The sequence below is a fragment of the Chiloscyllium plagiosum genome, chromosome 12 (assembly GCF_004010195.1).
Source record: "Chiloscyllium plagiosum isolate BGI_BamShark_2017 chromosome 12, ASM401019v2, whole genome shotgun sequence".
Classification (NCBI taxonomy): Eukaryota; Metazoa; Chordata; class Chondrichthyes; order Orectolobiformes; family Hemiscylliidae; genus Chiloscyllium; species Chiloscyllium plagiosum.
In genome coordinates, this window is record NC_057721.1 from 7,188,448 (window position 1) to 7,205,394 (window position 16,947).

General features: G+C 40.9%; 1 protein-coding gene across 3 annotated transcripts in view; it reads left to right on the top strand.

The window, feature by feature from the left end:
• The first annotated feature begins 10,383 nt into the window (after nucleotides 1-10,383).
• rb1 (retinoblastoma 1) overlaps nucleotides 10,384-16,947 on the top strand; it is a 197,177-nt gene continuing 190,613 nt past the window's right edge. For 2 of the 3 annotated variants that reach the window (XM_043700384.1, XM_043700386.1), the window contains exons 1-2: nucleotides 10,384-10,663; nucleotides 13,730-13,856. In XM_043700384.1, the coding sequence (XP_043556319.1) occupies nucleotides 10,599-10,663; nucleotides 13,730-13,856 (192 nt within the window). In that variant the 5' untranslated portion in view covers nucleotides 10,384-10,598. Of the gene's footprint in view, nucleotides 10,664-13,729; nucleotides 13,857-16,947 lie in introns of those variants that run through there. The other variant, XM_043700387.1, reaches the window with a different exon arrangement.

Sequence of the window (16,947 nt, forward strand, 5' to 3'; positions counted from 1 at the left end):
TATTGCAACCTTGTTTTCATTATATATTTTACTACTTTAGTCACGTTTGTTTGATTCCTTTGCACTGTCACCCAGAGTACTGACAAAAGCTCAAACATTTCTGAATGCAGTTTATACATTTATCATCTCAACTTGATTTGAGTAGAGGAAACATTCCCCTCAATAAGTATACCGTTCTGGATACTGTTGGGAGGGATCACTTACCAAGGGAAAGCAGTGGGGCACCTGCTGCTCAGAAGGGAAGGGGGAAGAGGAGCAGAACAGTTGTCATTGGGGACTCTATAGTTAGGTTCTGTGGGGACGAGAGAGACTCACAGTTGGTGTTGCCTCCCGGGTGCCAGGGTCCTGATGTCTCTGATCATGTTTTTGGGATCCTTCGGTGGGAGGGAGAGCAGCCCCCAAGTCATGGTCCACATTGGCACTAACGACATAGGTCGGGAGAGAGATGGGGACTTGAGGCAGAAATTCAGGGAGCTAGGATGGAAGCTTAGAGCTAGGACAAACAGGATTGTTTTCTCTGGTTTGCTGCCCGTGCCACGTGCTAGTGAGGTGAGGAATAGGGAGAGAAAGGAGTTGAACACATGGCTACAAGGATGGTGCAAGAGGGAGGGTTTCGCGTTTTGGATAATTGGAGCTCTTTCTGGGGTAGGTGGGACCTCTACAAGCAGGATGGACTTTGTCTAAACCAGAGGGGTACCAATATCCTGGGTGGGAAAATTCGCTAAAGCTATTAAGGTGGATTTAAACTAATACAGCAGGGGGATGGGAACCAAAATTGTAGGGCAGGTACAGAAGAGGATGAGAGTAGGGAGTTCCCAAATCAAGTATCTGACACTGCCCTATAGTGTAGAAAGAAGCTATTCTGTATTACAAGGTCAAGTTATTTGTCTACAACAAATGTTACATAAGATTGGACAATAAAAGCTACTGGCTGTTTTCTCTGAGTTTTCAACTGGAGATGGGAGCTGTAGTAAGAATAAAAGTGATAATTATGGATGTAGGTTTGCTCGCTGAACTGAAAGGTTCAAGAACAAGCAAAACTAATGTTATTTACAAAATACTGTGCAAGGTCTGTAGCAAACACTAAATTGGACAAACTGGCAGAAAACTAGCCCCCAGGATACATGAACCTCAACTAGCCACAAAATGACATGACCCCCTCTCACTAGTATCCTTACATACAGATGACAAAGAACGCCACTTCGACTGGGACAACACATCCATTCTATGACAAGCCAAACAGAGACATACACGAGAATTCCTTGAAGCATAACATTCCAACCGGAACTCAATCAACCATCACATCAAGTTAGAACACATCTACCATCCCCTGAAAAAAAGAACAGGAAATGACATCACCAACCCAAATATAGAAAGCAGGAATTATCAACAGTGCTTCGTCCAGAGGCCCATTGAAGATGTCACCTAGTAGGGTGATGAAACATCTGGAAATGAACCCTCCAGCTCCGCGAGCAAACCTACATCCAGAACCTCAACCTCAACTACAAATCTTCTCAAAACTCGCTAAGTGATAATTATGCTTTCTGGTAAAGCTCACTTTGATGTCATAAAACATAGGGACTCACTTAAAGCTAAAGACAGTTCTATATGAGCCCTCCATCAAGTCAATCTGCAGGATTAGATTGACCTTTAATAATTGTTAACTGTTTAGAGGATGGCATGGTGAACACATGTTTAGAAATGAGAATCCATTTTTGCTCTGACTTAACAATAGAAGTCTTTTTCTTGGAGATGTCTGGAGAAGTAGGTTTAAAAGGAACAACTTCAAAGGTACTAAACTGCTTTTGGTTGTTATCTTCCCAAGACCTGGTTAGGTTTGAAATCCTGCATACTGAAGTGCACATGAAGAATAATGTGGATTGCTGACTAGTCAGCTTATTGAGTTATAAGCAAATAAACGGTGAAATACTATTCAGAGATGAGTGAGATAATCACAAGCTGCCAAAATCTCAGCTGATTATGATGATAAATGAGTAGCTAAGGTCACTGGAGATGGTTGGGAATGAGTACTAAGGGGGAAGACCAGGTGCATGGCAGATCTGGGAAGTGAAATGAGAGATGAAGCTCATTGAGAAATTCCTGATAGTAATAAGTAGTTTCTGTAATCAAATTTCAAAGAAATGCATCTTTGTCTTAGTATGTCTGTTCACTCTTCACTTGCAGAATCCTTTGAAATATATCTCAGCCTTTTCTCAAATTGTGTGAAAATTAATTTTAAATAATTCTACAGTAGGACAATTTTTGCCCTTTGAAAATATTCTCAAATTTGGAAAGACTAATTTGTCGTTATGCAAGCCAATTTGTTTGTAACAGTAAATGGAGCACTTTGTTCATTATGCTATGGGTTTTGTATATGCCTTTCCCTATTGATGAAAACTTTTGTTTGAAGTAAAGAAATAAATTTTCTATGATTGCTTTCTTTTTAGTTCAAAATAATTCTAAAGAAATATAGTTTTTGCCTGCAGCAGAAGACATAGTTCCACAGAAAATTGTATTGGTATGCTGAAATATATACACAAATTTTGCATGTGGCTTTGTGGGGAAAAAAAAACACAGATTTAATTTGGAATATCTGTAGCAATAGTGTCATCTTCAGACTTTAACCGTTGGAAAATGTAATCCAGTACTTTATGAAATATGGATAACGGAACACGATGGAATTCCGCGGAATTTTTCTTTATTATGAACTTTGAGCCCAGAATATTTGTTAGAGATCAGAGAATAGGAGACTAAATATTTGATCAGCTTAATTAGTTTTTGTATTGGTGGACTTTTCATCTGCATACTGAGCTGATTTGTGTGGATGAAGAATTTCTGGATAAGAATGATCAAGTTTGCAGTTGTAATGATGCTGAAACTTGCAATTTAGTCTGAACTTTTTGAGTTCTTTTATGCACTGTTCTTGCTATTAAAACTATTGAATGATGAATCTTCCTCACGTCCTGCTTTCTGTAAGGACTCTATTCCTGTTATAGACTCTATTGTTTCTATTCCAATGAAGTAACCTTCCAGATTGGTGCTTCTGATTCATCAATTGAGGATTTTCCCCCAGCAAGGTTGATTGAAGGATCTAATCTGTCAGTTTAATTTGTGTATCTCTGTTCTCACTCCTTCGCCTCAACCTCACACTTTGCATTTTATCAGCCTGCATGTTCAACACTATTCATCCTCTGCCATTTCCTCCAGCTTCGTGACATAAACACCAAACAAATAATCTGCAGTGTTCCACTTCGATGCTTCAAGTTTTTCGTCAGAGGTTGACCAACTGCTTTTGATTTATGTGCTTCTGATTACTTTGGATCTGGTTTACAACTTAACATTCAATAATATTGAATACTTTGTATCCATTTGTATTTAATATAGCAACAGTGTTACTGCATGTATATTATCAATAAGAGTTTCTACTTAAAGCAGTATCAACCAAATATATTTTAAGGCTTAAACAGTTAAAAGCAATACTAGCAGATGTGATTTGCAGTACAATGAATCAAAGGGAAAATGTATTTTGCTACCTGCGATCATGGTTGATTGGAATCTGAACTGTCCAGTATTATTGAATGAAAGTTGTCTTTATAGACCATAGATTTTACTTTTGTAATTTGTTTACCATGGTGGTCAATTACTAAACATAAAAAAAGGCTGCCAATGTACTTGTAATGTCATTATTATAAGGAGGAGGACAGCAGAGCATGTGCCACGATGAGGGAGCACTCAAGGAGCTGCTTACTGGATCTTGACAGTGTGCTGAAGAAACCAAAACAAAATAAGGAATATGTAAGGCATTACAATCTTTTATCCAGCATTGATCTTTTACAGTCACAGAACTCTTGACAGAGGGGATAGAAAAGGATATGAGCAATTTGAATGCTGCAGAATTGAATTGATGACATTCAGATGAATGCACAATGATAGCTGCCTCCATTTCAGCAGTAGTAAGGCTTCAAATATGTGGATCATTGAGATACCTCCAGGAGGGACCTGGAGGGGCACCAATTTCCTGGGTAGGAGGTTTGTTAGAGCTCTTTGGGAGACTTTAAACTAGATTTTTTTTTTGGGGGGGGGGGTGCGGTTGGTGGCTGGTGGCCTCCTACGGATCAGATGATGGAGTAGCTGGTGAACAGGCAAACAGAATGTGCTGAGTCGTGAGAAAGGATAGACAGTTGATAGGGCAAAGTTGCAGTCGGTGTGAGGGGTTGAATTGTCTATTTTAACACAAGAATGTCAGGAATAAGGGTGATGAACTTACAGCATGGATCAATACTTAGAGTCACGAAGTTATGGCCATTATGGAGATTTGGATATCACAGGCAGGAATGGTTGTTGGATGTTCCGGGGTTTAGATGTTTCAAAAGGAATAGGGAGCAAGGTAAAAGAGGTGGGGGAGTGGCATTGTTATTCAGGGATAATATCACAGCTGCAACAGGGGAGGTCCTTGAGATGTCTACTGAGTCAGTATGGATGGAAGTCAGAAATAGCAAAGGAGCAGTCACTTTATTGGGAGTTTTCTGTCGAACCCCAATAACAACAGAGACACAGGAGCAAATTGGAAGGTAGATTTTCTAAAGGTGCAGAAGTAATAGGGTTGTCAATTTCCCTGATTTGATTGGAACCTCCTTAATTCAAATAATTTGGATGGAGCAGATTTGGTCAGGTGTGTCCAAGAAGGATTACAGACTCGCTCCATGATAGTGTCCTCCCTTTGAGTCCCTTAGATTGGTGCTGAGCAATGAACCAGATCAGATGTCAGATTTCTTGGTGGGAAAGCGTTTCGGTGATCATGATCACAATTCCTTGCTGTTTACTTTCCCCACACCGTCTGCTCCGATCCCTCTTCATGACTATAGTATTTAATTGGGGAGGGGGAATTACAATGCTTTTAGGCAGGAACTGTGTAGCATAAATTGGGAACATATTCAGGGAAACGCATGACAGAAATGTGGAGGTTGTTTAGGGAGGACTTGCTCTGAGTGCTGAATAGGTTTGTCCCAGTGAGGCAAGGAAGGGATGATGGAACCTTGGATGACAAGAGATGAGGAACATCTCGTCAAGAGGAAGAAGAAAGTTTGTTTAAGGCTGAGGAAGCAAGGATTGGACAGGGTGTGAGAGGGTTACAAGGTAGCCAGGAAGGAACTGAAGAATGGACTTAGCAGAGCTAGAAGGGAGCATGAAAAAGCCTAGGTGGGAAGGATTAAGGAAAACCCCAAGGCATTCTACACCTATGTGAGGAACAAGAGGGCCAGAGTGAGGGTAGGGCCGATGAGAGATAGTGGACGGAACTTGTGCCTGGAGTCGGAGGAGATGGGGTGGTCCTTAATGAATACGTTGCTTCAGTATTCATGAGTGAGAGTGACCTTGTCATTTGGGAGAACAGCGTGAATCAGGCTAATATGCTCCAACAGGTTGATGTTAAGGAAGAGGATGTATTGGAAATTTTGAAAAACAGGGTAGAAATGTCCATGAGCCAGATTGGATCTCCCTAAGATTACTATGGGAAGTGAGTGAAGACATTGCCACACCTTTGGCAATGATCTTTGCGTCCTCACTTGACTAGTTTGATCTTAGATTAGAATAAAGGTCAGCACAACATCGAGGGCTGAAGGGCCTGTACTGTTCCATGATAGTGTCCTCCCTTTGAGTCAGGAGACCTGCTTCATATGAACGGGTTGATTAGAAAATAACCGAAAATAAAGCACACCTAAGTCATTGCCGTGGCGCAATGGACAATATATATAAACAAATCCAGGGAAAGGGAGCATAGTTTCCATCAATGCTGTTAATGTCTTGAGAGGTGGACAGAGGTGGGGAATATAGTCCTTTATTTCCCCCTCAACTACATCTTGGTTTAGTGCCTTCCAACTCTGCCTATCTTTCCCTGACTTTTGATGCCTTACATGACCTGTAATGAGTTCTGCACATAAATATCTAATTGGGTAAATGATATGATGAGTGGTGGCTGTTGATAATTTTTTTTAAACAAAAAGCAGACCCTCAAAGGGAAAGCTGTTTGGTTGTGTGAGATAACACTTCTACATATATTTTTAAAGACCTAGCACATGTTGTCCACTAATGCTCTCAATGCCTTCATAGAGAGGTGAGCATTGCAGGGGAGTGGGGGTGGTGGAATACAGTGCTTTATTTCCCTCTCCTCAATTCCATTTTGATTTAGCCCTTTCCCAATCTCCCTACCCCTCCCTTACTTTCAATGGCTTGTATTGTCTATAATGGGCTTTGCACAAAACAATCCAATTGGGTACATGGATGTTTTACTAGTGACAGTTATTAGTGAAAAACAACATACAAAAAAAGTCATGGTGCTTCGATTGGTGGGGGGGGGAGGGGGAAGAAGGGGTGTGACATTTGATTATGTATAATAACACTTTCAAATATGAAGTGGGTTTGGGGGGGGTGCGGGGGAGAGATGCAAGGAAGCAGACCCAGGGATCCATCAGCAAAACTCAGTCCTGGGTTTCAAATAGCCTATGCCACAAGCAATAGCTCTATTTCGGTGTTTAACAATAAACAATTTTCCTTTTCAGATAATTTTCCTGAGTTATCACAATTCTACCCTGGCTACTTGAGCCTGCTAAATAGCACTGTCACTGGTGAAAGCCTTTTTCTCTCCCATTATACTCTTTCTGAAAGAAGGCTGGATACACTCTGACGACCTGAAAGGTTCTATCTGTCTCCCTATGTTTTAAGATACCTTGTTGCTCACCAATAGCCCATTCTCTCCCGTCCCACCTTGTTTTCTAAAGCATAAAATTATTCATGGTGAGCACATAAATTAATTTCCAGACAACCTGGCAATACCCTAGAACTCTTCTTGAACTACACAATATGGAAATATAAAATCAAACTTAGCTACATGTGATTCTGTCCATTTTAAAACTCATAAAAGCACAAAATTATTCATGGTGAGCACATAAATTAATTTCCAGACAACCTGGCAATACCCTAGAACTCTTCTTGAACTACACAATATGGAAATATAAAATCAAACTTAGCTACATGTGATTCTGTCCATTTTAAAACTCAAGTTTATAAATAACACTGCAAGGGCATTGGATACACACAAACACTCACTGTCAACTGACCATTTTGAGAGGTTAGAAATACCAGAGACTCTTCCTTTGGCTTGGTACTCATGTATGTACTCAAGCACAAATGGTTTAGATAAAGCAAATCGCTGTAAAAACTCAGCTGAATAAATCTGTGGAGAGAGCGCAGAATTAATGTTTCAAATCCAATACTTCAGAAGTGAACAAAAAACAATACAGCACAGGAACAGGCCCAACAGCTGTCCAAGCCTGTACTGATACATTTTGCCCTTCCATACTAAAACTATCTTCACTTACAGGATCTGTATCCCTCTATTCCTTTCATATTCATTCAGGTGCTTCTTGAATACTGCTATCTCCTCTGGCAGCAATTTCCAGGCAGTCACTACCCTGTGTGAAAAAGTGAAAGCAACCAGGAAAAGGTAGGGGGAGGAGAGAGTGGCTAGGTGGTGATGGAGCTCAGAAGGGAATAAAAGTATTGACAAAGGGATTGTTGATCATAAGCAAGGGTAGAAGAGAAGCTGATAATGAAGACTTTGAGTACCTGTAGTTGAAATTGGGCTGACTGTGCAGAAAGCAGCCCATTTTGTGACAGGACCTGGGAAAAGATTAAAAAGATAAGGAAACAGCTGTTTGTCTCTGAAATTGTTAAACTGAATGCTGAAAACTGTAAGGCTCTTCAGTGGAAGATGAAGTATTGTTTCTCAAGCTTGTGTTGAGCTTCATAGGAGCACCGCAGAAGGCCTGAGACAGAAATATTGGCAAGCACCCAGTCTGTTTCATCTGCCCAATGTAGAAGAAACTACACTGTAAACAACATATACAGGTACAGTAAACTAGATTGAAGTACTGACATGGCGGGGAAATTGGTTGAGTGGCAGGGGATTGAAAGTGTGAAGATCATGAGTCTTCCAAACACATGACCATTTATGGCAAATTTCCCTCCCAAGTCATTCACCATCCCAACTTGGAAATATATTGCCATTCCTTCACTGTCTCTGGGTCAAAATCCTTGAATTCCCTCCCTTAAGGTATTATGGGTCGACCTTCAGCCTGTGGACTGCCACCCTCTCAAGGGCAACTAGGAACAGCCATAAAATGCTGGCGAGGGTCTAGGTTAGAGTGGTGCTGGAAAAGCACAGCAGGTCAGGCAGCAGCCGAGGAGCAGGAAAATTGACATTTTGGGCAAAAGCCCTTCATCAGGAATAACTGCTGGCCAGCCAGGATGCCTATGTCCCACGAGTGAATTAACAAAAAGTACTCAAATTGGCAGGATGCGCCTGGTGGTGATCTATAAGGATCTATATTCGGGCCTCAATTATTCACATTATTTATGAACAACTTGGATCATGACATAAAAAGTTATGTATCCAAACTTGCTGATTACACAAAGTTAGATTGCATTGTACTCAGTGTAGATGATAGCATAAAATCACAAAAGGATATTGATAGACGAAGTAGGTAAAACTGGGGCGTGGAATTTAATATACGTACAGTTTGTTTTGTTAGTCACAGTTCATCAACGCGTATTCGCTGAAACGGCATTGACTAATTGGGGATGCTGTTTTTACACTGTGAATTTTTATACACTATTACAGGAGCAACACTAAGCACTTGTTAAAGCATGATTTTTCATGACACAGGATTGCATGAGAACACAACCATTGGGTTATAGGAGATCTGACTAAGTGTGAAATTATCCATTGTGGATCGAAAAAGGATAGATAAGGTACTCTCTAGATGGAATGAAGTTAAATACAACGGATATGCAAAGAGACTTGAGGGTTCTTTAAAATGACATGGACAGATGTACAAAATAATCAAGTGAACTGAATGTTGGTCTTGATATTGAGAAGACTGGATGCAGCAGTTATGCTGCTGTCATGGAAATCCTTGGTTACACCCCACTTGAAGTACTATGAGCATATCTGAGAACCACACCTTAGGAAGGATATCCAAACCTTTGGATTACAATGTTGGTTTACAAGAATGATATCTGGACTTCAGTGGTTGTTATGATGGGAGATTTAACAAATTCTCCAGTTTCCTCATTTCCCCTCCCCCCACCTTGTCTCAGTCAAATCCCTCGAACTCAGCACCACCTTCCTAACCTGCAATCATCTTCCTGACCTCTCTGCCCCCACCCCACTCTGGCCTATCACCCTCACCTTGACCTCCCTCCACCTATCGCATTTCCAAAGCCCCTCCCCACTACCTTTTATCTTAGCCTGCTGGACACACTTTCCTCATTCCTGAAGAAGGGCTCATGCCCGAAACGTCGATTCTCCTGTTTCTTGGATGCTACCTGACCTGCTGCGCTTTTCCAACAACACATTTTCAGCTCTGATCTCCAGCATCTGCAGCCCTCACTTTCTCCTCGAAGATTTAACAAATTAGCCCTATTTTCTCTATAATTTAGAAGGTTATGGAGTGATCTGATAAAAAAAATCAGAACAAGGCAATATATTAACAGGAAAAGATAAAGTAAACTTTCCACACATGGAAGAATCTAGAGGACATAGTCTGACAATTAGGTCCAAACCATTCAGGAGAGATGTTAGGAAGCACTTCTACAAAGGGTGGTAGTTGTTTGGAACTCTCTTCTACATACAGCAATGGATGCTGGATGTGTTGTTAATTTTAAATCTGAGATGGATTTTTTTTTATTTGTTAAGGAATATGGAGTTAGGCCACAGACAAGCCACAATCTCATTGAATGGTGATACAGGCTTGAGGGGCTGAATGGTCTACTCCTGTTCCCACGAGCGAAATGCGGGTAAATTGTCTCCTCACCTAAAGGTGTGACTGGGGCCGTTAGATAATGAAGGGCTAAACAGGTAAGTGTTGCACCTTCCGCAATTGCATTGGAAGCGGTCTTTGGGGTGGGTAATAGGAGTGGAAAGGGTGTCCCAGAGGAGTGGGCCATACAGAATGCGGACAAGGGAGAGAGGATTATGTGTCTGGTAGTAGCATCCTGCTGGAGGTGGGGAAAATTCCGGTTTATGATTCTGGGGCGCTGGAAAGTGACGATGGGTCCGATCGGATCTTCACCTGCACTCGACGACTTGGAAACACGTTAATGACATTAACATGAATCAGTGCAGGGGGCGGGACCATTTGGCACGGCTCAGCCTGTGTCATCCTTCAAAATCGTCTCTAATTGACGGCGGAATGTCATCGCCCGGGGATGAGAGTGGTCAACATTTGGAAGGACAGGATAATGGAGCCGGATAACGCTGTAACTCGTAATGCCGGCTCGGCAAATAACTCACCCTTAAAAAGGACCGGGGAGGGGGGGGGAAGGAAGAGGATAGGACTTGTGCTGGGTTGGCGGCGCTGCTAAGGAAGTGACGCACAAATCGGAAGCGGCGTGTTGTTTGGCGCGGTCTCCGGGCTGTGGCGGCGGTTGTTGGCTTGGAATCTTGCGTCCTTTTAAACGTTGGAAAGTGGCGACCTCGAGCTCGAGTTTCAACGGTTGTTGCCCCCCCCCCGCCCACCTATCCCATTGTTCACCGCGTCATGCCCCCCAAGCCGTTGAAGAGAACGGCCGCTGGTGGCTCTGAGGAGAGCCTCTCTCCGGCCAGGTAAGAATTGGGGAGGGAGGGGGGTAACGGACGGGAGCAGGGCAACAGCTGTTGCTCTCATCGGCTTAGCTTCCACCCCGATAAACCGCGGCCAAGGTGCGGGATAGTTAGCCGCAAAGTGGTTTTCGAGAACACGTAACAGTCCTCCTCCTCCCCACCCTAGCATCTCTCTGTCTCTCCGCCGATGTTCCGTTTCGTGGCCCTTCACAGGGCTAACCGGCCTGGTTCCTTCATTGTGCAAAGAGCCCGGGAACTTTCAAGTGCGATTGCAGTAACCTGGTCCAGAACCCCGCTGCTGTCAGCACTAATTCTGTGACAGCGAATCTGCAAAAGTCCGCTTTCTACTGTTGTGGCATAATCCTCCGTTGGTTGCTTTAGGGTAACCTTTCAAAACAAGGCGTTCATCACATAAAAGTATGACCCTAGAAGCCAGTAGGAGAAGCCTTCAAATGAGGGGTAATCGGAATATAGTATACTATATCATTCGTTAGCAACAGCTTTTTGACTCTCGGCTTACCTTAAAGGATTTCGATTTATATGTTGCCTTTCACGACATCGGAACACTGATGAATTTCTTTTGAGAGAAGGTAGTCACTGTGACAGTGTAGGGTTTGTGACAGCCAATTAATTGCACGCAGGCTGCTCCCTCAAACAGCAATGTGATAGATGTTGACTCGGTGAGAGAGGCTGAACTGGCTCCCCTCTTTTTCACACCTTGATTTCTTTTACATGCTACTCCATCATACTTACATTACAATATTGAAAGGTGGTTCAGCATTAAGGAGCTAATTCCAAGGTTTGCGTGAGTGAAGGAAAGAGCAATTTTGCTACTTGCTAAATCTGACAAAGCAATAAAACAATATCATACGTGTTCAGGTTTTACATTTTAAAAAAGGGGAAAGTGCTAAGTACAGACAAGAAAATAATATGCTGTTTAAAAGGTATTATGAGAGGTTTTAAACCGAGACCATGGTTGTTTAATTGATGGCTTCTATGCTCAGTGGCAGCAAAATTTGCAGATATCTTTGAGTTCTGTTTCTGCAATTAGCTACTCTCCAAGAGGCTGGGAGAAATATGGGAAAGAGAGAGAGCAAGTCTTCCAGCTCTACTGTAAAAATCCATCATTTCTCTCTGCTTTGTCCAAAAGTTGTTGCCAGAAATATGTGGCATTTTTATTCCTGCAGCTGGCTTCATCTTTCTCCCATGATAAATGCTTTAAGGGCAAGTGTTTTGTCCCAGTGTATAGAACTTCCAGAAAGGTACTGATGAAAGATAATCAACCTGAAACGTTGACTCTTTTTCTCTCTCTGTAGATGCTGCCTGATCTGCTAAGTATTTACAGCATTTTCTGTTTGTATCAACTTCACAACCATTGCACTGTTTCCTGACACTCAACCAACTTTAGAATCATGCTGCCACTGCACTTTTTATTCTTAAGTTTTGGCTTTGCTGGTGCATACTTCTTGAAAGTCCATATGGACCACATGGACTGTATTACCCTTATAAACCCTATTACCAAATAATAAATGTGGTAAAAACTATTTGCTTTTCAAAAATGTTTGATCTCCATTTTTAACACTTGTTCAAATAACTTCATTTTCTTCTGGATTGTTGTTCCTGAAAGTTTTACCACTGCAGGGTGAAATACCCCATCCTGTAATTGTTGGATTTGTCCTTGATCATTAGATTTGTTTGCCAGGTAGAGTTGTCATAATGTCAGATATTTCAAATTCAGTGACTTCCTTTACTTGTATTTTGTAGTTAGATTTATTGTATCTGCAATGATAGCACTGTGGCTTTGGTAGTTACCATTCATTTGGAAATTATAGAGGTGATCATTAAGTCTCTAATGTTATTCAGCAAGTCTGTTTGATGCCTTGAACTCTTTAGGTCTTTCAAGTTCTTGTGCTCCCCTTGCAAACCAAATTTAAATCCTGAATTGCTGTAATTCTAAAATTTGTATTTTTTAACTTTTTAAAAAAAAGTTCAGCTATTTTATGTATTGCATTCCTCTTGAAAAGACTTTTCATATGCAAGTCAACATCCTTTATGACCAGGGAATGTTGGCTTACATTGCATTGCCTAGTGTTAGTGGTTAAGTTGGGAAGTGAGAGCCATGATCTGTGCCACAAGATGCAAACACTTTTCTCTCGTCACTGATTCCATTTCTCCTACCTAGTCAATAGTCAATGAACCAGGGTAGTTTGTTACTTTGGCCTACTTGACTTCAGCTAAACTCCCCACCTCTTGCTTTCTACCCTCCCTAAATTTGAGTTAGTCAAAAACTCTGTTCACTATACAAATCCTGTTCACCAACACTCTCTCTTTCTTTCTCTCTCGTATGCTGTTAAGCTAAAGATGGTTGGAAATTTTGAACTCTAGCTTTTCTGAAGAGTTTTTCAATATCTTCTCCTGTTGTGTCCACTGCGAACAGCAGTGCAGCACCCTGACCTCTCTCTCTATACAATTGACACACATCAAGGATCTGGACAGTTAATTTTCCATTCCAAATGGGGTAATTTGAAACCTGTGGTTACACAAATGCAGATCACACTGACACTAGAGAAACAGCAATACATAACTAGCATTGCTACACTGTGAAATTAGTTGTCTATGATCCAAGCTATTCAGTAAAGGCTGCTCAACATCACAATATACTATGAAATTAATGATCTGATGGTGACTCTGTAACCACTTCAATTGTTGGAAAAAGCAATCTGGTTCACTAATGTCCTTCAGGGAAGGAAGTGGTCATGCTTCCCTGGTCAGGCCTACATGTGACTCCAGATCCACAGCAATATCATTGACTCTTCTGGGCAATTAGAGAGGGACAGTGAATGCTGGTACAACCAGTGATGCCCACACTGAATACAAAATAAAATTTGCAATTACAAATAATCAATTGTTTTAGAATTCATGTACCATTTGTGCTGAAGAATGACACCTGAACTTTAAATTCATAAAGTTAATTGTTACTGATGGCTGAGTGCCACAGAAATTGAAGACTCCTCTTTGTAATGTGATTTGATATTTGTTTTTCACAGTCTCTTATTCTTATTTTTTTAGACATGACCACAAAGAAGCAAACTTTGTCTTACTGTGCCAAAGCCTTAAAGTAGGCGAAAATGTGAAGGAGAGGGCTTGGAAGATTTGGGAGTCAGTATCAGTGCTTTTAAATGATAGTATTGTATTGGTAAGTATCTTAATGTGTTGTTAACTTTGGATTCTACCTTTACAGATTGATTAAAAAACCAACATCTGGTTTCTACATCGTTGTAGTAAAAATATGTACGGGGATTACTTTGGTAATGGTGGAAACTAATCATCTACTGAATGGGAAGTTCCATTTCTTATTAACTGTAAATTAATTTTTTTAATTTGATGGTCTTTTTCCACTTTACTTCCAGTTTTCATTTCACCACATGGCCTTCTGTCCTCCAATGCTAGTTTCCTGTGCATTAAGATGATTGATTCTAATCCATTTTAATGACTGCTTCCAAAAGCTAGAGACCGGAACATGCCTGGCAACTGATCACATTTGTTGTTTGAAAGCATTGTCTTAAGGCTACATATAAAGCAGTACATGCACTTATATTTCTAGAAACTTGTTTGCAATGAACTTCTTGGGAATAGTGATGTTAATCTAGACCTGTTCTCAATACTTCAAGTTAATAGATAATTGAAGAGCCTACTTAAGTTTGCTTTATATATAAATTACTCTGCTGCCTTTTTTTTTTGAGAAGAAAGCTCACATTGTCTAATTCTTCAGATTATCTTTTTTATTCTTTATTAGCTTAAAAATGTGTTGCTGAAAAAGCGCAGCAGGTCAGGCAGCATCAAAGGAACAGGAGAATCGACGTTTCGGGCATAAGCCCTCGAAACATCGATTCTCCTGTTCCTTTGATGCTGCCTGACCTGCTGCGCTTTTTCAGCAACACATTTTTAAGCTCTGATCTCCATCTGCAGTCCTCCCTTTCTCCTATTTTATTTTTATTAGTCTTGGACCGTAGAATACACAATAATAAAAACTTTGTATCCAGGACAATAGCTATTTTTCCTGAAACGTTATTATGGTGAAATGAAATGATTTGCCAGCACACAGATCAAGTGGCTTAACTTTGGTAAGCTACATGAGCAGCTCTGTCTTCATTCTATATTAAAACACTTGAAAAAAGATTAAAATTCTTATAATCCCCATCCCTCTGTTTTACAATAATGGCAGTTGACTTGGCCCACTATCCAATTCTTACTTCCCTGGTTACTTCACTGCTTTCCTACATTACTGTTCAAAATAGTTAATTGTCTATAAAGTGTTTTTCTAACTTTCTGAAATGAAAGATGCCACCTGTATTCAGATTCTTTAACCCCTTTTGTTTCACTACTTTCTCAAGCATTTTAAATTCTTCTTGAAAGCTGTATTACTAATCCATCTTTTGATCACTTATCCTAATGCTGTCATCACTCCTTAGCATCCATTTTCTTGTTTGCACAATTCCCTAGCACATTTTCAATGATAAGGCATGGAAACACGTGTTGATATGTTGAGACTCATTAACTTAAGTTTAAAGCACATTAGCCTGTTAATGGCTGATAACTCTGTGGCAAGTCAAGTGAATATTTTATGCCTTTCAGGACTAAGTAGCATTTGGCATTGAGACCAAAGTACATGCATTGTCCTGCTTGCTGCTGTCACTTGTTTGCTGGCTGCCCTTCTTACTGTTCCTGTTGTCAGTTCCACTACCAGCATTCCTGGTTGCCAACTTTTCATAGACGGGGCCACAAATGAAATGGTACTGACTGCCCTTTCTAAACATTAGCTCTTATTAGTGTGCTTTATGGTAGTTTGAAAGATTAAGGGATATCTCCGGCTAGGAAATCCTATACTGAAGTTGTATATAACGTTTGCTTCTGCTGATGAACTGTGTCTCATAGATGTGCACTTCTGAGTATCAGATCTAGTTTTTGTCTGTACTCCTTATTGTGGTGCTCATGCTATATGATGGATGTCCACACAAAGGTGAGACTTTGTCTTCATAAATGCATTATTGCTGATCATGACTTCAGTATGATCATGAATAGACATTGCTGAGACATTGAAATGTATATTTTCTTTAAATTCTTCAAAGACCATAAGGATCAGTCCTGGGTACTCTTTTGTTTGTCATTTATACAAATGATTTGGAAGAGAATATAGAAGGCATGGTTAGTAAGTATGCAGATGACACCAAAATTGTAGACAGTGAAGAAAGTTTTCTAAGATTACAAAGGGATCTTGATTTAAATGGGTCAATGGGCTGAAAAATGGCAGATGGAGTTCAATCTGAATAAATGGAAAATATTGCATTTTGGTACACCAAGCAACCGTAGTGCATTTTCAATTATTGGTAGCAACACTTGGGCAGTATTGTAGAACAGAGGGACCTTTGGGTTCAGATGCATAATTCTCTGAAGTTTGCTTCATATATAGATGTTTGGCATGTTTGCCTTCACTGTTCCTTTTTTTTAGTATTAGAGTTGGGAAGTCATGTTGAGGTTATTTAGGACATTGGTGAGGCCTCTTATGAAATATTCTACCTAGTCTGGTCATCCAGTTATAGCGTCGGTGTCCTACAGGATGGAGACTGCCCATTTGGCCCAAACTGGTCTACGCTGACCAAAATGTCCATCCACACTAACCCCATTTCTCTGCACTTGGCCCATATCCTTCTAATCCTTTCCTATCCATGTATTTGTTGTCCAAATGCTTTTTAAATGTTGCTAATGTACCCGCCTCAACCATTTCTGCTGGCAGTGCATTCCATATGCGTACCACTCTTTAAAAAAATAAATTGCCCCTTACGTTCCCATTTATTCTTTCCCCTCTAACCTTAAACTGATGCCCTCTAGTCTTCGAATCCCCAACCCTGGGAAAAAGACTGAGTGCGTTCACCCTATCCATGCCTCTCATGATCTTATACACTTCTACAAGATCCCCACCTTAGTTTCCTACGCTCTGAAGAAAAAAGTCCTAGTTTGTCCAACCTCTCACTATAACTCTGACTGTTGGGACCTGGCAACATCCTTGTAAATTTCGTCTGCACCATTTCCACTTTAATAGCATCCTTCCGATAGCAAGGTGACCAAAACTGAACAGAATACTCCAAGTGAGCCTCACCAAAGGCCTGTACAACTGCAACATAACTTCCCAACGTTAATACTCCGTGCCCTGACTGATCAAGGCCAGTGTGCCAAAGGTCTCCTTCACTGCCCGTCTCAATGTGGCTCCATTTTCAGAGAACTGTGCA